The 23,613-nt window shown below is 35.5% G+C and overlaps 3 protein-coding genes across 7 annotated transcripts in view; 1 reads left to right on the forward strand and 2 right to left on the reverse strand.

Annotated features, from left to right (window-relative positions):
• LOC105199618 (plasmanylethanolamine desaturase) overlaps positions 1–12,107 on the reverse strand; it is a 24,357-nt gene extending 12,250 nt beyond the window's left edge. The window contains exon 1 of one of the 3 annotated variants that reach the window (XM_011166785.3): positions 3,299–4,362. The gene's annotated coding sequence lies outside the window, so the exon portion shown is untranslated. Of the gene's footprint in view, positions 1–427; positions 450–3,298; positions 4,363–11,970 lie in introns of those variants that run through there. The other 2 variants (XM_039453216.1, XM_011166786.3) reach the window with 2 other exon arrangements.
• Positions 12,054–17,126, forward strand: LOC105199619 (U6 snRNA-associated Sm-like protein LSm4). Of its 2 annotated transcripts, none has more exons than XM_039453217.1 (6): positions 12,054–12,189; positions 14,855–15,011; positions 15,086–15,127; positions 15,227–15,325; positions 16,160–16,337; positions 16,629–17,126. In XM_039453217.1, the coding sequence occupies exons 2-6, from the start codon at positions 15,009–15,011 to the stop codon at positions 16,727–16,729; spliced, it is 423 nt and encodes a 140-aa protein (XP_039309151.1). In that variant the 5' UTR covers positions 12,054–12,189; positions 14,855–15,008; the 3' UTR covers positions 16,730–17,126. The 2 variants fall into 2 exon arrangements, with proteins under 2 accessions (XP_039309151.1, XP_025990408.1); XM_026134623.2 differs by lacking the exon at positions 12,054–12,189 and adding an exon at positions 13,722–13,800.
• A 100-nt stretch (positions 17,127–17,226) lies between these two features.
• On the reverse strand, positions 17,227–23,165 carry LOC105199620 (ATP-dependent RNA helicase WM6). Of its 2 annotated transcripts, none has more exons than XM_011166788.3 (11): positions 23,039–23,165; positions 21,876–22,110; positions 21,431–21,651; positions 20,964–21,147; positions 20,648–20,766; positions 18,854–18,985; positions 18,366–18,512; positions 18,126–18,263; positions 17,783–17,900; positions 17,652–17,703; positions 17,227–17,534 (listed from the first exon to the last, which is right to left on the reverse strand). In XM_011166788.3, exons 2-10 carry the CDS (start codon positions 22,075–22,077, stop codon positions 17,690–17,692), a joined length of 1,275 nt encoding a protein of 424 aa, XP_011165090.1. In that variant the 5' UTR covers positions 22,078–22,110; positions 23,039–23,165; the 3' UTR covers positions 17,227–17,534; positions 17,652–17,689. The 2 variants fall into 2 exon arrangements, with proteins under 2 accessions (XP_011165090.1, XP_011165092.1); XM_011166790.3 differs by lacking the exon at positions 23,039–23,165 and adding an exon at positions 22,805–22,934.
• Between the last annotated feature and the right edge of the window lie 448 nt (positions 23,166–23,613).

Here is a 23,613-nt window from a genome sequence, read left to right on the forward strand (position 1 = left end):
AAATGAATAGAATTAAATTTGTACAGATTTGTACCATTAAAAGTAAGTTAATATTTTACATTTCTTCTTATTAAAATTATTTTATTAATATTTACTCAATCTGTATTTCTTAATGACATCAAGAATAAAATATCTGCTGTGTCAATAAACTCATTGTCAGTAGAATAGCAGTCGAGTCTTTCCATTCTTCTTTGTCATTCATCGCATAAAAATATTACAACGGAATTAAAAAAAAAATAAAATTAATTTTCCTACGTTATAACTAAGTTATAACGAAGTTATAACAAACTTCTCAGAGGAAAAAATTTAAAATATTAACTTATTTTCAATAGTACAAATTAATATATACTAATCCTTTAACCATTTAATATTATACAAAGGAAGTGTTAAATGTTTCAACAGATCCGGTTTGATTTTGCTAACTTACAATTAGTCCTGCTAACTTGTTGATAGAGGTGAAGTACGCGTTTACCACACACCACTTTGCAGGCAGACGAAGCACCACCACCACATTGTTGATGGTATGCATAACAGGAGTCATACAGGAGGAATGGCACGATCCATGACGATCTCGTTAGGATTCAAATGAAATATGAGTGCACGCGAGCGCATACACGTGCATACACGCCTTGCGCGGGAGCATACTCCCGCGATGGGTAAGTGCATGCATTCATATACACATACGCAATGAGTCACAACACTGTTTACACTCCCATCAGCTTGTCCCGTCTCATCAAGCTGCCTGACTAATAACTTCAAACGACTGATATTCTCGTAAAAAACAAAATCATTAGATATATCATACTAATTAAGATTTGTATTTATATAAACACTCACGGAGTGTTTGTATCAATACACTTGTGACTTCAAACAACTGATATCTTTGTAAAAAAACAAAATCATTGTAGATATATAAATACTCACGGAATGTTTATATACAATTGATATAAACACTCAGACAGAAGTTATAAATTTATATTAATTAAATATAATCAAATATTTTTTAAAATGTGGATTTCCTTTAATTTTTTATGTCTGTAAATTATTATTTTATGGTTGAAACACATGTCTTAGTTTCTGACTTACTTCTAAATAAAAATATATAAAAGCACTTAGGTAAAAAAGAGTCACGCGAGCACTTATGGATTAATAATAAAAGTAGAAACTTTATATAGCAGAACTGATATCACTTTTAAGGATGTACATGAGCTATATATATATCAAAAAATATTACCAAATCTAAAAGAATTCAACGAAATATCGATTTAGCATAATAATTATATTTAAACGCGTACCTGGTTACAAAAATACTTTGTGGTATCAGTTTCCCAATATTTTACTTCATTTTTATTTTTGTCACAAATCATTATTTAAAATTTGTTTATAAATAGACATGTTAAAATTAATATAGCCCGTGTTCTTTTTGATACTCTTCAAAAATAAATGCATCGATCATTTAAAGTTAATTGGCAGCGTATGAATATTCTTGTGATCCATCGTATATATATGATTTGTTTGATCTGAGGGCATCGCCATATATAGATGCAATGCGCATCGCTCGAGTATTCTGTTCGCGTATTCAATGACAGGATCGGAATTTCAATAGAAAAAAATCGAGAAGTAATTTAATCTATTATTGATATCGATGGATTCATGCGGTAATAATACCACATAAATTTCGATCACAGAATATCAATTATCGATATAATTATATTAATAATATTAATTTATTTACGTTATATAATTGAAAAATTCTGCATTGCTGCCAGAAACTATTTTCGTAAATGTATTCTGGTAAAAATTTTTCATATATGTTAATTATGAATATAAATTGTTGATTTTTAAGATGTTTTGTTGTATAATTTCTGACGAAATGTCACAAAATCTAAAAAAGTTAAAAATATTTTATTGTAGAAATTAAATCCTCAGAATATTTCAAAATTCACATGTATGAAAAAAATTCCATGAAAAGATATAGACTTTTTAAACGTTTCTGCGCATATTTTTGAAAAATGTTCCAATTCGTATAAAAATTAGAAGAAAAATTTTCATTAAGAAAATAATATGTGTACTAATGAATATAGTCTGTCGAGTTTGTAATATTGAGCTAATAATACTGAGCCTTTTTAAGTAAATTAACGTTTTTACTGTGTTGTAAATTGCTATTGGACTATAAAATGCTTATTACGTACGTGTCTTCCTCTTTATGTAACAGCATTATGTAGTCCAATAGCTATGTGCAGCACAGTAGAATATTAATCCGTATAAATTTATCTTTCAATTCTGAAACGTGAAAGATGCTGAATTCTTAAAAGCTGTTGAATTATGTAAAAAAGAAGAACGATATCATCAGTGAAGTAAGTTTTGGTCATTTGGTCGGGCGACTAAAACGATAACGGACAGGCTAAAAATAGTTAATTTATCTTAACACATACACGCTTCTCTCACACAGGATTCAAAAGGATTGACCGTGGCGCACGCAATCAACCACCACTCGTGCCACCACGAACTGACACACGTACAGTACGTCGTCGTCTGCGCACGTGAGCGAAGATATATCGGGCACGAGAGAACCGCGAGAAAGGATACACCCCTAACGAGGAGTACTTCACCGCGAAAGAAGCGCGGATTCTCGACGGAAGGGGCTGCGGTTAATTCAGTCGAATCCAGTTACCCAGCGAACGAGAATTGAATTTAAATGAATTGTTGAAAATTGCATTTCACTTTAATTTATTTTAATGTATCTGAGTTCGCGCTTTAGAGGAACATTTTTCGATTCAAAATATTCAAATGAACTCAAATAGTTTGAAATTCGCGCTATTCATTTCGAATTCGAATGGATTCACGTTTCCATTAAATTATCTTTGAATTCTAATGAATTGAAATACAAAATGAGCTATTCATTATTCATCGTGTTAAATTCATATCCATATTGCAGTAATTTTGGATTTAAATGGATTTGAAAAATTAAAGGTGCAAATTCGAAAATGTCGAAATGAAATGATTTCTATCAATTTCAATTCATTTTCGTTTGCTGGATATAGACACTCGCTCGTATGACACGCGGCTTACAAAGACATTTTATTACAGCACCTCAACTGCAAGCAAAAGACACTCTCAAGAGAAATTTAAGACACCGTTAAAAAAGAGGTCTTGGCCTATTCGGAGCTCTGGGAAAGAGCTTTAAGCCAATTAACTAGAAGAAGAAGAAGAAGAAAAAGAAAAAGAAGGCACATACACTGTCGCAAAAATTTAATCGCCCACTTTTTTTTTTTTTATTGGACAAAAGTCGTCGTACCTCCCTGCTGCCGTTGCTACTGCCGGCCTCGAAGGAGGTTCTCCTCGACGGTGACGGCGACGACGGGTGTCGACAGGATCGTCGGCGCGCGACGCGGTAGCCATGCGAGGAGTAAGAGGAGGGTCGGTCTCGTCGCCGAGGCTCAATTAATCACAGACAGCAGGGTGATGCCGGAACGGTAAGCCGACAACAACAACAACGACGACGCGAGAGAGGGAAAACGGATCGTCGTCGTCGTCTCGCTGCACCGGCACATTGACACGCATGCACGTACAACACACCCGGGCACTGACGCATCGCGCGCGAGGAGCACGCGGAGCGGACGTCCACGGAAAGCGAAAGACGTCTCTCGCGCACTCGCCGCCGGTTGCCTTTTTTCCGACAGCGCTGGTAGGCCGCGGGGATGCGTTTAGGCTAGGTGAAGCTAGGTTTCTCGCGCGCACCGGAGTTCCACCGCCGCGCCGGGGAGACCGCGATGACTCGATGAGCGCGGGCAAAACTGATGGTCTGGGTGTAGCCAGGTGAATAAGCGAGCGATAAGCGCCGCGCGCGTACGGTCTCCGGGAGAGCGCGCCGACGAGGAAGAGAAGCCAGGCGAAAAGATATGAATGACAGAAAGAGAAACAGGGAGAGAGGAGAAGAAGAGGTACGCGACGGCGTAAGACGGGGTAGGAGAGCGTGAGAGAGAGAGAGAGAGAGAGAGAGAAGAGGAATGCGTGTGCGCTCGCGCTCACACTCGAGGCTCGCGCGGACGAGTTTCTCTGGGAGCCACACACACGAGAGCGATCGAAAGCGAAACGCACGGCGGCGACTGGAAGGCCGACCTGGAGGAATCCGCCGACGATCACGACGACAACAACAATCGTCGGCGACGGAGGCGCTGTTGTTTTCCCGTCTGTTGCGGCCGCCCGCACGTTCCGCACCGCACCGCACGGTACCGCACCCGTACACCCCACACGCCACGTTTCTCCGCGACCGGCGCCGCCTGACGACAGCGTCGCGACGCCGTTTCTCGTGGCGCCGTCATGCGGTCGGCGCACCTCGTCGATGCGCGTCGTCGTGCGCGACTGCTGCCACTAGCACGCGCGTCGGCATCGCCGCGCGCGCGGTGCCGGCCACGTGCACATGCACGTGTGCATGTGTGCTTTTTCCTTCCGTGTGTGTGTGGCGCGTGAGGCGCGTGCTAGTTGCTCCTTGCGCCTCGCGTGCGATCGTCTCTCGGCGAGCCCCATAATTTCCTAGTCATTCGTTAGATTAACTCCTTCGCGAAAAGTGAATTTGCTTCATTCGACCCTCGTGCTCTCTTTCTCTCCTCTCTTCCGTTTTATTCGGATTTCTAAATAGGTATAGAATATTATTGTTTGCACGAAACTAATTTGCCTCAATGTCACGTTACGTATAATCGACCGGTATATTACAGGGAAAGAGATATATGCTTTTTTTTTATAAGATATATTATTTTGCGTCAGCTAGAAGTTATCATTTCCATCTAACTTGCTAGAGTTTAGTCACAATAAGCAGCTGCTGAAACCTGAGAAACCTTGCATTTGTGTTTACGTGCTTAAGAGAATTATGAGATTAAACTATACTGTGTAAGGTCATTTAATGAAGCCTTTTGTAGCTAGCAAGGACAATATGTCTCAAAGGTATCGGAAATCGTTAATGACATGGTATCTATCGCTTCTATAATGTAGATTGTTACGATCTACTTATTAATCTTAATCTACTAGATTTTTCTCTAAGGACTATATATATATATTCAAAATCTGAATGGTTTCCAATTTTATAATTAATCATTTCGCAGCAAGCGCAAATGAATTGAAATGGGTAGAAGTGAATTCATTTCGACATTTATGAATTCGCGCCTCGGTTTTTTCGAATTCATTTGAATTCGAAAAGAATATAATGGGGACATGAATCCATCCGAATTCAAAATAGCTTTTTTCGTATTTCAATCCATTAGAGCCCAGTTGAATCCAAAAATACTCCGGAACTCGGATAAATTAAAATAATTTGCAATTTTCAATTCGTTTGAATTTATTTTTGTTTGCCGAATTATATATAATATATTTGATATAGTTGTCATAAATATAAGTATCATAATATAGAAATCAATATAGATATCGGAAATCATTAATAATGTTATATCGATTTTATAACATCTCTGAAATTATTAACTCTACCTCCATTGTTTATAATTCAAATCTCTCAAATATATTCGTAAATATTGCGTTACGCTACGCCAATTTTCTACTCCTATTTCGTATAATTTACTAGAATTCGCTAAACAACGTATATTTTGTGCGTCTTGCACGAAAATTTCGCGTTGCTCCGACAGAATTTATATGACCTGCGAATTTCATTTTCACGCAGGAAGGGTGATACGGGTGAGAAGTGTTCATCCTTTGCCCTTATCTTTTTTTTTTTTTGATAAATGTCCGCAATCAAAGACAATTTGAGCGATCACAAAGGTGTAGGGTAAAAGGCACAATGTATAGACTCGACCTTGAACCGAAATACAGGTGGCAAGAGGTAAAGGACCCTCCGTTCTCGTCTGGCACCCACACAATTGTGCGTATGCCGGCGGCTATAACATGTGGACGTTTCGCAGACCGTTCATATTTTATTTAGGATTCGGCTCGACCTCCGCTTCCGAGGACGAGTCCAGTGCAACTGACGAGCCTACATCGAAGACGTAGATTACATTACGGCGATAAATGCGCTTGCGATAATAACAAAATCAGTCCTCCGACTCCGATTCCGGCGCGGCGCGGCGGCCGGCATTCGCGGAGGAATTCCACAATTTCTATCAGAGCCAATCGATCTCTAATCTATATTACAGCGGTTCGCTCGTGGAGGAACTTGGCCGTGCTGATCTGTCAATATTTGCGAGTGCCGACGCGATTCCGAAGAACGCGCGGGAGACCGGCCGTTGTAACGTTCCGCGACGAACGCGGAGATTGATTTCACCCGCATTACCCGGTCTCTATGTCGCAGGCCGTTAATTATTTACGAGATCGCCACGTCGCACTTTTCGAAAGTTATTCTACAGTGTGAATCCGCACGTACGTAAAAGATTGTAAATGTTGTCATTAAATATTTCTAAGCGCACTTATAAATTATATATATCCTCGACGCGGAAGAACATTCCAGTGTCGTGATAAAAACGTGTGAATTCCTTTTCAATTGAGACATCCACGACAGGTTTAGGGATCGCGAAAACCGGAATGGCACGGACGACTTTTTGTCACGAAATCGGTTCGAATCGATGATATTTCGAGGCATCTAATTGAAGCGTGTCGTGAATATCGATCAACCAATTCCCTAAAAAGTGAAACGGTAACCGGCGAAAATTATCGTGTAAATTTACCAGGATCGCGATTACGTAAATAAATATTTTCATTGAACGAAACCCACGTGAGATTTGCGCAAAGATAAAGCCTTAAGCAGCATAGTTTATTAGCGATACATTAATTAAACTATGGGCTATAAAGAGATATTACATTAGTCATTGTTTGTCAGTGAGAAAGTGTAAACAAATTTCAGAGGGTTTCAAGAATATTAGAAATCTTAAAAATGATTATATTCATCAAGTTACTCGAAAAAAAAAAAAAATGTTTCATATGTACAATTAAATTTATATACAATTATATATCAAATATGTCTATTTATATAATAAAATATATATATATTCAGGCATATATGAAAAATTTTTCCGGTACTATTTATTTTATTCTCTATATTGTTACAATATAAGTAAAAATAAAAATACTAAAAAAGTGAATGTATTACTAACATAACACAATTAATTGTGTTATAAAATTAAATATTTTTATTTAACTTTTGCTAGTCGAAGTCAATTTGATCCCGTAAAATTTAAAATGCAAATAAAATATTGCGGTAGCGGTCAAAAATTAATCCTATCTTAGATTGGTGAGGGTTAATTCAGTTTATTTTGTTATTTAAAATTTCAATATTATATTAACAGAAATATTTTAGTAAAGCACACTGTTCAAATTCCGACTATAATCGATCACAGCTATTTCAAATTTACCAATAAAAATGGAGAGATTAAAAAATGAGTTTCTCAAATTTTAATTTCTTTTAGACTAACGGATTGATTTCTATTTTCAATTAGTCGTTACAATAATTAAAATTTCATTACGAAATTATGAGAAGAAATATAGATGCAGTTTTATCTAAAAAGCACTCGAGCATTTTGATTGACAATAATGTGCAAACAGAGTAATGATCTTTCGTCCTGCTAGAAAAACTACAAAAGTTTGCTGATGACAAGTTCGATAATGACAATGTCGATATCGCGATAATATTCGTGACCTATCTATCGTTGTCGTGTTGTCGTGATACCCTTTCAATGTATATAGACACGTCTTATAATACTATGAATGTCTACTTTAAGGGGGTGAGAGAAAGTCTATGGACTCGCACACGGCACGGCATAAAGACAATATTAAATCGCGGTCTGTGCTTCTAGGCGGGAAAAGTCGATACATCGGAAATGTAAGACCTGGCCGAGCCTCGTTCGTCGTTTTACGTGAAACGTAAATGAATGACGCGTACCGCAACTTCGTGGGACTGTCTCTTATAATCACGTAGGCTGCGAATGCAGTTGTAACAGTCATTCTAGCCAAGTCGCGGCCAAGATGAGCTTCTACCAGACTCGCGCACGCACCCCAGTCCATTTCATGCTTTCATCGAATGCATCGCATAGTGCATGACCGGTACGTTCGTGCTATGCTATCGAATCGATGATCGTCATCTTTCATTGGCATCACGCGACACGCGATACGTATTTTCCCACTTTAATCTACATTTGCGGATTACGAGCCTAGAAAACATCGAGGTCTTGCGGATATCTGAAAGATATCTTGCTAAAGATACATTCAAGATATTTCTAGAAAATGTCTATAACCCATATTAACACAGATCTCCTGGAGATGTGGGACCATGGAACTTTCAAAGAACGTCCTCGGGATAATCTTTGGATAAAGGTGACTGTCTGAGGAAAGACATCTTAAAACACAATATATTTTTAAGATATTCGTCACACAAGATGTCTCTCAAATTTGTAAAATACATGTTCAAGATATTTCCACAGTTACGTGAAAATGATGATTTCAAATGTCGTGTTAAGATATCTTTTAAATCGTTAAAAAAAAAACTGTCTTTTCGAAAACAACGCAAGATATCTCAAAACGTGGCGAGATATCTTTTAGAAATCTAAAAGATATCTTTCTATTTATGTAGGAATGTGTTTCAGTTACACTTGTTACGTCGATTGGGGCTGCGTGGCAATAATTTCTCGACGAACGGACTGTGACTCAAAGTTTGCAAGGCTCTTTACGAATAATTTATAACGGCTTGAAATTAGAACGCCGCTAAATTAGCTAGACATTCGCTGTTTTACCGTTCGATAACAGAAAGTATTGGATTTTTATCCAATTCCAAATATAGATTATTCGCCATTAGACGTTGACGTACGAAAAGGCTATCGACTTATTCATTTCGTTTGATACAATACATATATTCATAAATCGCTCGTTGGTTACAAACGACATAATTGGCCATAGTTATGCAAGAAACGTCCAATCCGCCAGAAGTTCGTTTCGAGAAGAAAGCAAATAATATTTGATGTGATTTAAAAATGTAGGTAAAACCTTTTTTTATTAATTTTAGACTTGGATATTTTTTGTTTAATATAGAAAAACGTAAGGACTACCCACTGATTATATAATTCAAAAATTATAATTATAATTTTGTGGGACGGACGTTTCTTGCATAACTATGGCCAATTAAAAAAATTGTTACGCAACTCTGTGTACAAAGAAAAGAGAATCCTGACAAGAATACACTGAATAAAGAGCTAATACTTTCATTCCTCTGCAATAAGTATTCCAAATTGCGACATCGCAAAATCGCGTTTAAAAATAATAACATAATTCAATTAATTCAAAGCCATTCAAAGTGGAAAATTTTGTTTTTTTTTTCTTTTAGTAACGACGTTACTGTAACAAATGAGCGATATGATATGCATAACTTTGCGAGATCTTATCTACGAGAAGTGATTTGCACTTATCTCTTTTATACAACGTATATCGTACTGATAGTACTATTTAATCAGAGATAACGCAGTCTCTAGCTCTAGTGGATGTGCCATGTTATTGAGTTGTCTTCTCTCTATAATTTTTTTTTTCCACAAAGCTCGATAACTCTCGGAAGTGCCGCACGAGCGGAGATCTATTCTTTTTATGTCCATTTCCGTCAATGTAAATTAGCTATCGTCTTGGTTTAACTTTCTCCTTATCTCTTTCTGGTTCAAAGAATTAGATAAAGGTAAAGAGTAAGTTATCAATCAACCGAGATCAAAGTTTATCACCATCGGTGAAAAGGGACATTAAAGACGCTTGTTTCTTTTAAAGCTGCCTCCCTAGATCAATCCGCATTTTATCTATGCGGCTTTACTAACGCCGATAACGCGGATGACATCACCGATTGTCGATGCGCATGTCGATCTACCTATTTCTTGTTGGTGGAAATTTAATTTGCAGCGCATTGACGAAGACGACTGCTCGCAAGTTTTCGTTTACCGATTTGCGACTTCGAGAAATCATATTTTAAGCTGTTTACAAAAAAAGCATCCGTAGTGTTATGTTAAAAGTTGATTTTAAATTTGAATCTGTACTTGACATGGATGTCTTTGCTTACGCAGAGCTTTATGAAAAAGAAATCGTGAGATCCCGCGAGTTCTGCATATCATTTCTTATCTTTCATACGGCGCAATTAGTTAAACGTGATACAAGTCAGTGAATTATAAAATACATTATAAAATGTAAAACGTTAAATAATGACATTTAAAGTGACGTTAAGGTGATCGTGATTGATCAAAAAGTAACGTTAAGGTGATCGTGATTGATCAAAAGTTTCAATAATCATTTTGGAATCATTTTGATGCAATGTGACGTTTCGTTCCTCTTGGATTTGTCCTTGTGCGCGAACACTCTTATTATTTAGCGATAATTGTATGTAATCGCCAATGGAGTTGGCGGAAAATCATGACCTCCGTAACCTGACCGACAGATATGTATTCATATTCATAACCTTTTATCTATTTTCATCAATGTATATTAATTTTAATTTTAATATTGAGATCCTATATAATCTCGAGTGCTCGCAAGTTGTTAGCTCGCGTAAGCGATTAAACAATTGCTAATGGATCCGTATAAAAAAGGTATCCAATTTTAATGGACTGAATGTGTGCTTTTAAAATCATAATTTTTTATTCAGATCCGCAAATGCGGATGTGAGCCGACAACATCCACAAATAGAAACACATTTACAAAACATATCCGCATTTGCAAATGTTCGCTGCGCTTATGAGAAATTACGAATTTAAAAGCACATATTCAACCAATTAAAATCGAACACTTTTTTTTGTACGGATTAATTAGGAGTTTCCGGCAGAGGATTTCAGATTTCATATAATTTATAGAGTATATATAATTGCATAAATGTCAATTTAATTTATTTAATTTTAACTTGTGCACTTTGTTATTCAGGATATTCGTTCACGATGTTTCGAATAGTTTGAGAGCTATCAAGCACTTGCGTTTTTATTAACTATCAAATTTATTTATTAACCCTTTATTACTTTTTGCATATGAACGAAGATCAAGTGTTTCATAAGATCGTTTGGGCACAAAAATAAACTCAAGAAAAACAAAAAGTAACATTGCATCAAAGTGACTCTAAAATGATTATTAAAAGCAATTTTTAATGAAAATTATGATTTACTTTAATGTTATTTTGACATTATTGTAATTCATTTCGTGACGCATTTTATAATTTATTCACTTCTTAATTTTATCTGATTGATTGATGAATCAAAGAACTTTTGTTATTTGTTGCTGGAACTTATGGAGAGAGGCTTTGGGAGATCCCAAAAATACAGTTTGTCGAATGTAACAGATTCAAATGCTTGAGGAACCAAACAAAAATAAATTAAAATGAGTAGAAATAAATTCATTTCGACATTTTTTTAATTCAGATTTTTCAAATCCGTTTGAATCCAAAAATAATGTAACATGGATTCGAATACATTCAAATTCTGAATAGCTAATTTCGTATTTCAATTCAGAATCCAAAAATAATGTAATGAAGACATGAATCTCTCTCTCTCTCTCTCTCTCTCTCTCTCTCTCTCTCTCTCTCTCTCTCTCTCTCTCTCCAAATTCAAAATAATGAATAGGGCATTTGGTATTTCAATCCGTTTGAATTCAAAAATACTCCGGAACTCTAAAGCTCTCTAAAGCTCTAAAGTAAACTTAGATAAATTAAAATAAATTGCAATTTTCAATTTATTTGAATTTATTTTTGTTTACTGATGAGTATATGCAACAACTACTAAAACACTTGTGTCAAGTCCGTCTCGACCTCAGAAAGTTGAAAAGAGATTTCTCTCGCACATGAGCACGAGGACGATCCTAACGGAACATAAAGTTACATTGACATCAAAGTGACCAAATGATTATTAAAGGTATCTTTCCGATCGATCGCTTCAACGTCACTTTGAATCACTTTAACGTCATTCTGACGTCGTGACCTGTTGTTCCTCTTGGCAATTCACGGAATGACAAGAGATTTCTCATACTTACCGATCACACTCGAATCGTCGGGCGCACGTAGACGCGTGCAAGTACGGAATCCCTTCCAGTTTTCGCGGCGAGCGCCTGATCATCCGTCGTGCCGGCCGACACGATGCGATAGTCCGTGCAACGTACGAACGGCGCGAAAACACTGCCGTGCGCGCGACACTCGGCACTTTGTCGCGCGGGCGCGAGTTGTTTTTCGCTAGATGAGTTCGCGTATGCCAGGTATGTACTTTAACTGCGAGCTTGCGTGCTCGCGACGAGGAAACGGTCGGCAACGGTCGTACCGCGCGCATACAACACGACATTGTCAGGTGGGCATAAACACCGGGAGACAATGGCACTAGGAGAGGGGGTCCGATTAGAAGCGACCGCCGATCGTTGCTCTTATGAAACGCAAAAAAACGCGCTGTGCGCCGTCGCCGCCGCCACGCCGCGGGCCGCGGATCATCTCGCTCTTTAATGTCGTGCTAACTCGCATTTTGCGATCGCAAAACTCATGCGTAATGGCTTAGCGACGTATTCCGCGCGATTGTCACGTAATCAAGGTCTGTAATGAGAAGACCGTTTTTTTTTCTTTTTTTAATCAAACTGCGAAATCAAAAGAATGATCTTGAGTTTTAAAAGCGCATGTAATAATAAGGGAATATCCCAGCAAAGCGAGAATAAATTCAAATGAATTGAACATTGCAATTACTTACAAACGGAAATGAGACATAATTCAAAGATTTTAAGAATAGGGACCCATATAACAGAACCTACAGAATAGATTTTAAACAGAACACGCTATCCCAAGCAGGACAATAAGTCATCACGGCATCAAAATGACTGCAAAGCGATTATTAAAAGTCACTTTTTCCATTAATTACGATCCATGTCAATGTCATTTTGACGTTATTGTGACTCGTTATTCCGTTTGTTTGAAATATCTGGCGATGTCGACAAACTGGCGTCAAAAATAAGACGAAGCCTGCTGGCATGCTGTCTTATGACATTATTGTCAGCAGAAATCAAATAGGATTTGCAGCCCGTACTTGTTTTCTGCCGCCAGTCTGCTGACGTAACATGTCAGCAGATTTTGTCGACAGATCCTGAGCTTAATGCGAACACAGATGGCTTCTGCTTCTGCTGTCAGATCTGATCGAATTTGCTGTCAATCTGTGCACAGACTGCGCGGAATATGAGCTTGAAAAAGGGGAATGATTTTTTATTTTAGTTCCCTTATTCCTTTCGTTGATCCCAGCGAGAAATGATAGTGGAATCGACGTCGAATCGATGTCGAAATCATTACTTTGATGCCGATTTCCATTATTATTTCTCGCTGGAATTTATTGATAGTTTCATCATGAATTTCAGGTTCATCCATGTAAAGCGACGACAACTAACGTCAGCTTGCTACCTGAGAAGATTTTGAATTTACTTGCCCAACATTTTGTTGGCTTCCTGGCTCATTATTTAAAAGTTAAATTCTCAGCCTTTTGTCAACTCTGAGAAATCGGTGCAAACAAGTCTTATCTATCTCGATTCTATTTGAAATTTGTTACCAGGAAAATTTTTATCTTGCAATCTTCGATGTTGATCAAACAAATATTCCTCAACAGTTTATTTCCCAATCTTTCCCATTTCAGATCATTCGAGCCTTTGGCTCCTCATGAAATCTACAGAATGCGACATTTTAATACTTAAGAAAATCAATGTTTCTGAACTTAAAGAAAATTAAACAAGTTTTAACTTAATTATTCTTTTTTTTTGCAAAGCATTCTCTTGAGCGATGCATCAAAGCGAAATTACGTTATCCAATTGTCGAGATCTCGGCGGAGATCTTAAAGTAACGTGGTGAGTTTAACATCGATATCGTGACGTCGTGAAATGCTTTCATTCACGAAACTGCTTCATTTATGCAATTCCCACATTATGCAACTTGAGCAAACTTGAATGACCGATCGTTGTAACTGCGATATTGTCTTATATCGTATATCGATCGGACGATTTGGCAGTCTCAAATCGAAGCTGTTCACACTCTGTAATTTATTATTAGTGGGCACGCAAATCAATGTGTGTAGATAACAAGATTTCAATATGACATCGATAAATGTGAATGAATTCGTTTTTAGACGTGCTAATGTACATTTCATTATTTGTATTCGTATTATGATCTGTTTACTGTATAAGCTATCATTTTTATCTCTCTATCCGTCAGTTAGCACGTGGATATATAAAACGAGAAATGTACCTGCGAAAAATTTCACTTTTTTTATTATAAATTATTCCTTATTTAATTTAGTTATAAAATTTTATTATTTTATGTTATCTTTTTAAACCCAGCAAACGAAAATGATTTGAAATGCAAATAAACTCGGACAGTACACAGAATTTTTTTCCTGACTTTTTCTTTCTTTTTCAGAAAAAGAATAATTCTTATTACATTTCAAAATGAACTCAGTATTGGTGACATAAACCTGAATTCTTTTTTTAATCTTTTTGAATTCTCTGTGCTATCTAGGAATTCATTTCGACATTTTCGAATTCGCGCTTCAGATTTTTTTAATTCAAAAATAATATAATGGAGATGAATTTATCCGAATCCAAAATAATGAAGAGCTTTTGTTTTATATTTCAATTCATTTGAATGAAAAAATAATATAATAGGACATGAATCCATCCGAATTCAAAATAATGAATAGCGCATTTCGTATTTCAATCCATTTCAATCCAAAAATATTCGGAGACTCTAAGGCGCGAACTCGAATAAATTAAAATAAATTGCAATTTTCAATTTATTTGAATTTATTTTCATTTGCTAGATATTTATTGAGGAAACTAATTCTAATTTCTATTCCTAATATCTAATATTTCTATTATGCGCAGGGTGTCTGATTCTTTTTTATAGAGCGCCAGAGTTGACAGCGCGCAGCGTCCTGAAAAATCTCACCGGCAGATGGCGTTCGCGATCTCGCAGAGAATTATTTTCAAATCAAATTAGTAGACTGTAGTAGACTGTTGACACATAACCTTCAAGAAGTGGATTTTAATCCATTACAATAATGGTAAGCCTATTAGTCTCATTCTAATCAAGACATCGGCCTTGGCCTTTTAATACATATTATTCAATTATTTCCAGTTACCTCTAACCTTGCTGAAAACAGCGCAAAACCATCCCATGGTAAGTTTCGGATTTTTGCGTAGTATCTCTTGAAGAAGAAAGATTAAAAAGTCCTTGTGTCTTACTATATTAATAATTCAACTAAGTCTTTTATTGCAGCTGGTGGAGCTGAAAAATGGAGAGACGTACAACGGCCACTTAGTCAGCTGCGATAACTGGATGAACATAAACCTTAGAGAGGTTATATGTACTTCGAGGGTAAGAGCATTACCGCGTACACATTGAATCTGGGAAGACTTCTTGTTTGTCTCGCCTTAAATTTAATTAGACAGATCTGCGAAATGACCAGAAAAATAATATTGTTTAAACGAGAAATTATTGGAATCGTTTCTTTTACGGTAAATGCTAAAATCAAACAAAATTTATCGACATCTATTTAAAGTATTTAAATTTGTCTGCATCAATAGCTTAACTTTCAGGTTCTAAGAATTAGTAATAGAAAAGTTTACGATTCAATTGGATGTTCAAGTGTCAAATATAAATACTCTGCATTATCTGTACACATTGTAAACTATATTTAATGTCATTTATGTGAACAGTAATCCTACGAATCACGAAACATTTAGAAGTAATAAAGATTATATTGTTTTTTTCATTTTTAATATATATTTCTTTTTATTTTATCATTACTAATATATTAACAATTATACAACTTAGATATTTTTTCTGTATTATTCAATTTGTAATTACATTGCTTGTATTTTCTGTATGAAAAAAAAACATAACATAAACATTTCGTAAACAGTTCTTATAGTTGTAATCTTGAAATATACATTACAATACTGATTTGTAATATTTAATATATGTTAGATACATGTAAACTTCGTTTTTCTTTATGAGAAATCTTTTTAATTTGTAATACAGTTATTATCTAGAAAAGATTGTAATACAGTTATTCTAGAAAAGATATAGCTGATATAGCTATTTTCATTATTTAAATGTGTTAATATACAGATATATTAGGATTTCGTTTATATTTTAGAAAAGAAAATGATAGATATTTAATTTATTAAAATCTGATAATTATATTAGGATGGCGACAAGTTCTGGAGGATGCCGGAATGTTACATACGAGGTAGCACAATAAAATATCTGAGAATTCCTGATGAAGTGATAGACATGGTGAAAGAGGACATACAGATGAAATCAAGAGGACGTGGTGAAATGAAAGGTCGAGGCCAAAATCAGAGAGGACGCGGTGGTGGTAGAGGTAATGCAACTTGAAATTATATTTAACTTTACATAGAGAACGTTTTTTATAAATACTATTTCCAAACTAACACTTTTTGAATAAATTTTTCCTTTGACTAAATTATCGAAGTATTTTGTTTTACAAGTTGCTTGAAAATGAAAGGCTTTCTGAAATTTAATCTTTGAAGAATCAAGTAAACGAACTCGTGACCTTACGATAGATATTTTGCGTTTGTATTATCTTGTAAAAAATATAATGATCAATGAAAATCTTTACAATTTATTGATCGTTGTTTGTTACATTTTGTAGGTACTTTTGGCAGAGGCGGAGGAAGAGGTCCAGCACCATTGGGTCGCGGGGGTGGTACGCAAGTTGGAAATAAATCACAAAATAAACAAAGACCAAAATGAAATTAAATAGTATTTTTTTCCACTTCAATTGCGTCGCTCTCTATATAAATATTTCAGAAATACCTTCTTTAACGAAGATTTGTCACCATCCAATTCCATTTATTCTAATACATATAAATTACATATAAATTTATACAAAACTATAAAGTACACTGTACTTGTGAACCATGTTGTACTTAATTTTATATACACATTTTATATCATAGTTTTTTGTTTTCATTAATTCAAATATTTCAAAACTTACAAAAATTTTTTCCTGTTCAACGTGGTTTCGCGAATTGTATTAATTATAAAATGTATATAATCATAAAAATCATAACTACTAAAGCAAAATGCATGGCTATTGTATAAGTTCTGTACGATTAATTTCAAAAGAATATAACTCTAGTATAACAAATTAATATTTTTATTTCAATCACGAAATATAACTTATTTTACTATTAGTCTTACTGAAGTAAAAAAAAATTTTGCTCCAATTATTATTAAATAAATCTGTCTTCATAAAAAGATGTTTTTATTTTGGTCGCCACATTCTTACAGGATTTTGAGTTTGTTCAAGATCTACTTTACATAACACTTATTTTCTAACGGAATAATATAATGTACATTTTTATCAATAGCAGTTTATTAGTCGTCTAGCTCGTTATAACACGATACGTCATATTTATTGTTTAATATCGTTGAAAATAACTGATAAATTATACAAAACACGTTTCTTATAGTGAATGCATTTCTTACATTTCTTTTGCATACTTATTTATTTGGTGCCCATCTTTATTTTAATATTAGGTGGAATAAGAAGTTACTGTAAGTAAAAAAAAAAAGAATAATTTAAATGCAATTTAAATATTAATATTATCTTAATATCTTGATACAATCTAATATATTTAACAAATAAAACGTACTTGTTTAAATTACGTACCTTAAAAAATATTATATTGTGACTTAGTGCATTTTAATTCATCGTCCTTCAACTGAAAATAAAAATATCAGATTAATGTACTTTTAATTCAACATCATCGGACAACAGATTGTAAATTTAAGAAAACTTACTGTATGAAGCGAGATCGATTTCGTCCGGTAATTCTGTAATATTTACGTCAAACCTCTCTTGAACATCATTCAATATCTTGGCGTCACTTTCATCGCTCACTAATGTAATGGCAAGACCCTGAAACATTCCCAAATAAGTAAAATAAGTACAGAATTAGCAACTTTGTTCCAAGTTCTAAGATTCAAGATAACTTTGCTCTAATTAATTATCAACGAGTTAATATTAAACATTTTTGTTTTAATTTTATCAACGTAATTTACATAATTTATGTTTTTGTTCCATATATATAATCATGTTCGAATGAAAGATTACTACAAAATCGAAAATCGTAAAATTTATTACCTTTGTACCAAAACGACCAGCGCGTGCTACTCTGTGCAGGTATGTGTCAGAATCCTCTGGCATATCATAGTTGAATACAATGTTCACCCGTTCTATATCCATGCCGCGTCCGAACAGGTTTGTCGCCACCAATATACGCTAAAAGCACTCGTTTTTTATTCACATTTCTATGGTCTATTTGATCGGAGTCGCATTATACAAATATAGAAGCTTGTAGAACTTGATGCACAGATTACTTACCTTTTGGAAATCTTTGAATTGCTGATATCGAGATAATCGCTCTTCTTGCGTCATACCCCGGTGAATCCCAATCGCAGGAAAATTTTGCTCCGTCAGGAGTTGGGCTAAAGCCATACATCTTTGTACAGACTTCACAAATATCACAACCTATACAGAGCAATTGTTGAAAGGTAAATCGTATTGATATTAGTGCATCTCAATAAATAATATTTCTAATTCAATATTTTATACATCATTATCATTAAATGTTGAAGACTTGTTAAATGAATTAATGTTGAAGACTTGTTAAATGAATGTTCCATTTGAAGACTTGTTAAATGAATGTTCCATTTGAAGTAAATACTTGGAAGAATCTTCACCGGAATTGGTGAGTAGTGATAAGATAGTCAGCATTAAGAGATAAGAAGACTGTCATCACATAAAGATTCTCCTCAATAAGAAAAGTGCATATCCACTGTAGTTTGTCCCTGACTAGTTTATAAACAAACCTGGTTAAACTCAAGAACATCAAGTAGTTCAAATAACTTCTTGTTCTTCTCATTCTCCTTCAATTTAACATAATGCTGCTGGAGACCGTTCAAAGTGAGCTTCGCCTCGTCATCGACATAGACCTCCATGGGCTGCACAAAGAATATTATTCATAAAACCAATAAATTACAGTGCCTATAACAAGTGATTCTCAGACTACAAGATTTTGCAGTCTGCAATCTCGATGTACCCGTCTCGTTTTCGCCGTCTAAAAATTGTGCGATTAAATGTACGCTAAAGGGATGTTTGTTCAAAAATCAATAAATTAAAATGATACTATTTCCCGATGCAACTATCGTATCGTTTGCAAAAATAACAGAAATAGCTAAAAATTTTTAAATATAGAGTCTTTAAATGATACAAAAAAAAGACAAAGCCAAACCATTTTTTCCTTTTTCTAAATGTAAATGTACTTTCAAGTATATAATCTTTTTCTTCCTTCAACATCATTAGATTCGTTAAGTTACCATATTGTATCCGTAAAGTCTCGGCGAGAGACTCCCGCATTTCAGTTGCGGATTGTAATCGTTGATCGAGATTAAGTCATACAGATTACATACGGTCCGGCGACTTCCATCTCTTGGTAGTGCCAACAACGAAAACTCAGCAGTTCGCCCCAAGTGAACTTAAGAAGATAGCACTCATGACAGAACGTTTGGTCACATCCGCTGGCCACTCGATGCCAAAATCTCTTCTCTCCAAAATTTCTGGCACATTAAGAAGATGCCCAGAACTCAACTCTCGTATTATTCCGGTTGGTATAGACGCTTTTCGGCTTTTCACTTCCGGTATCTCCGCGACCCGAGATTTTCGTCACTCGTGCGAAATAAGGAGCGCGATTCGCGGTATACGAAGATTCGCGATTTTTTAGCATTTACGCGACTTTACGACTCTCTACTATACAAAATTGCTCGATTCATGCATCCTCATTGATTTCACTTGTACTAAAAGACCATGATCGCAATCAAAACTTTTGTACGAGATAAGAAAACTTTAAAAAAATATATGCTTTTAATCCGCGAGTGGATGAACGCGAGTACAATAGAACTAGGCTACGCTTCTGTTTTAAATATATTTTTCCCTGATTCTAATCCTAATCATTCCCCAGAGTATCCTCTTGCATCTTCTTTCTTGCTCTCTTCTGTCTTCAGGTTGTCTTGAGATCTTCTTAGCCCCCCACCCACAATTGCAAGCAAATTATACAGATCCTAATTCTATTCTAATGCTCATAAGAACGTAGATAGATTTCGTATCCCTACCCCTTTTTCCCCATTACTGCCCTGACATATATTTGTATGGATACTGTGTTGTCCCATAAATGCGTAGCAATGAGCAAATTAAAAAACTTTGTTATTGATTGAAATTCTAACGCGGGTTTGTCGAACACCGTGAACGGTTGAAGATTTAATAGACTCTATTTTATAGACAAATATTCTTCCTCTCCATATGCATGTGCAGAGGACACATTCAACAGAGTTTAGATTCGAAATCAGAATCGGAAGGAGCAGCGAGATATAATGTTGAACATGAGTGTCGAGCATATGACTGCGCTCTGTTTATCACCGAAAGATATCGAACAAGATTCATTTTAAAATTCGGTACTCGTTCCTTCAAAGCGGCGACTAAATCGCCTAACCGGCGGATGCGCCGACATTGATATTTATAGTGTGGCCTGAGCTTTGTCCTGGACACGAATATGCCAACGAGGTAGAAGCAATCGTAGATTGAAGTGAGGAGGAAGATTGTGTAATTACATCTTGCATGAACTTTTTGCAGACAGGACGTATATCCTTGGACAGCGTGGCACTAAACATCATGACTTGTTTGCTGTGCGGTGTGCTTCTGAATATTTCCTGCACATCCCGGCGCATATCTGCAACAACAGCAGTGGAATTAATTATTTATCATTCAAAATAAAAACGTTAAATATAAATTTTAAAGAATCGCTCAGTTTAAATGTGGGTAGTGGAAAATGTAGTCATCACGATTGGCTAAGACAGTTTCATACATCATGTGAAGATTCTCTTTGATAAAGTATTTTATAAATTAGCAAGTAGTTTTGTGACGCACCTAATAACTCAAGCATCTTATCGCATTCATCAAGTATAAAATGTTTCAAATGTTTCAGATTCAGTTTTTTGTTTCGTACAAGAGCGAGGATACGACCGGGAGTGCCGACAACAATATGAGGACACACAGTTTTCAGGACCTCTTCGTCTTTCTGGATAGGTAAACCTCCGAAGAACACACCAACCTGTAACAAAAGAAATTCAGTTTTAAAGACTAAAAAGATATAGACTGTCATTTCTGTGAAAATATTGAATAAATATAAAGTAAAAATATTGTTGTCACTAAGTTAAATTGCTACTGTAAAAATTGTTTAACGTTAAATATATGTAAAAAAATATTTTGTAATTTTTTAAAGAATTCATGTGTATCAATATAAAATTTTATATAAAAAAAACTTGTAAGATGAGTAATATTTATTATTCTACTTATTTATACAGTTTGTGTCATAAAAACTCTGTGAAACTTACCTTTACGTGTTGCATGTACTTGCTAAACCTCTCGTATTCCTTACTGATTTGAAAAGCCAATTCTCGAGTATGACACATCACTAGGACATAGACTTGGTTCTCCGTCCATTCAAGTTGTTGAAGAGTAGCTAATACAAAAACTGCTGTTTTACCCATACCCGATTTTGCCTGACACAAGATATCCATGCCAAGAACAGCTTGAGGAATACATTCATGTTGTACTGTAAGCAGAAAATATTCAAACATCATTGATATGTTACATAAAAATATCACATGATTGGAAAAGAGATAGATACATCAGAAATGCTAATCTCAAACATGAAATTTCAGATGTCCCTATCTAGCATTGTAAATTTATTCATCATTTGTAAATTTATTTGTATTGTAATATATCTGAAAAAACAAAAACAAAATGGAAATTATTACATGATGAAACAGTCATTACCTTCAGATGGATGTTCAAAGCCACAGTCGACAATAGCGCGTAGAATTTCTGGCTTGAGAAGGAAATCTCTGAATCCACTGCTGTGGATAGACACATATGTGCCCTTGACTTCCTTCTTAGCAGGAATATCTCCGCTTCCGTCGACTACCTGCTCAGTCTGCTCTTCATCCTCATAATCCAAAAGATCATCGTTATCTGCCATTGTATCCTAGCTGGTCAATTACTGGTAAAATTACTGAAAATGAGATTTGCAATAAAATTATACAAATTGTAGAAAATATTATTTTATAAATTAGAAAATCCTCAAAAAATGAAAAAATTAAGTTTTATAAATCAAGTTCTTTCTTTTCTTTTTGTTCTTTCCATGTATATTTTCAGTATATTGTAAAAAAAATATAATAAATGTACATATATAATAAACTATACATTACTATGTTCCATAAATTCATACAAAAATCTACAAAAATTGCTTTTTAACAGATTCAAAGTATATAACAAATATAAAGAGCAAAATATGTACATGAATTAATTTGGGTTATATAACAATTACATATTCATACAAAAACCAAATCAATCTACTTGTTCATTCAAGAATTACGACACGAATTCTGACTGAAAACTAGCAATAAAAATATAAATTTACTAAATTAACATTACGTCTCGGAAATGTAGAATCTATTTTTCGTAAATAACGCCACAACGAGCTATCTATGGAAACGCAAACGCGCGTGTACTACCACAGCAACGTATCGTTCTGAGAATAACGATTTTGCCGGAAAAGCGTTCGCGTAATGGCGGTCGCCTCCGACATTGAGCACCGAAAATCAAATTGGTCGTCCGTGGAAACCGTGCGGGATCGATCGCGAGATCTTGAAATCCATATCGACGGGACAACGAGGTAACGATACGCTTATCAATAAAATATTTACAAGTTAGCACAAATTCACAAAGCACCACGCGGTATGAGACGAAAGGACGCTCCCGCGTCTCCAACGATGATCCGACGACTCCGACGCCGCGTGGATACAACCGCAACGAAAATATGGAATTCTGCCGACGGCCGAAGAAACGCGGAACGTTATTTCATGCATTTCGCGAACGGATCGCTGTTTTTATTTACGACGCAACTTGGATTATAATATCGACGCATTTCCTCTACTTACCGTACGTACGATCCCGGCAAGCTGTAGACGCAATCTATGATGGAGGCAACACTGTAGTAAAGCCCTGCGCCTGCGACCAGTAATCAATGGCGGATTCACAGCAAAATCCAAGGACCCCAAGCGCATCTGGCAATGGCGTTCGAACGCTCACGTCGCCAATTGGCCAGTTCAATGCAGAATCGTCTGATTGGTACAATAACGGATGCATTCATTGGTTACTAATGGTGCGCTTCGCGCACGATTCACCATTCAACAGCCACAGAACAAACAGCTCCGACACAGAGAATGCGGCAACAAGACTTGCCGCGCAACGGAAATTGGAGCGATAAACAATGAAGGTTTGTTCGAATCGCCTCCTCCAGCTTTGAATCATTTTCATCACAAGACAGCATCAACTACAGCCATGTTTGAATATTTTTTTATTTTACCTTATTTAAAAAAAAAACTTATTGTAAAGAACAAAAAATATATCGCATTGCAATAATCGCAATCATTGATCGATTAAAAAATTAATGGAATTCTATGTAAACTTAATGATAATTTATACACATCTTTTGTTATTTTATCTTTATCGT

Source organism: Solenopsis invicta, chromosome 8, assembly GCF_016802725.1.
Source record: "Solenopsis invicta isolate M01_SB chromosome 8, UNIL_Sinv_3.0, whole genome shotgun sequence".
Classification (NCBI taxonomy): Eukaryota; Metazoa; Arthropoda; class Insecta; order Hymenoptera; family Formicidae; genus Solenopsis; species Solenopsis invicta.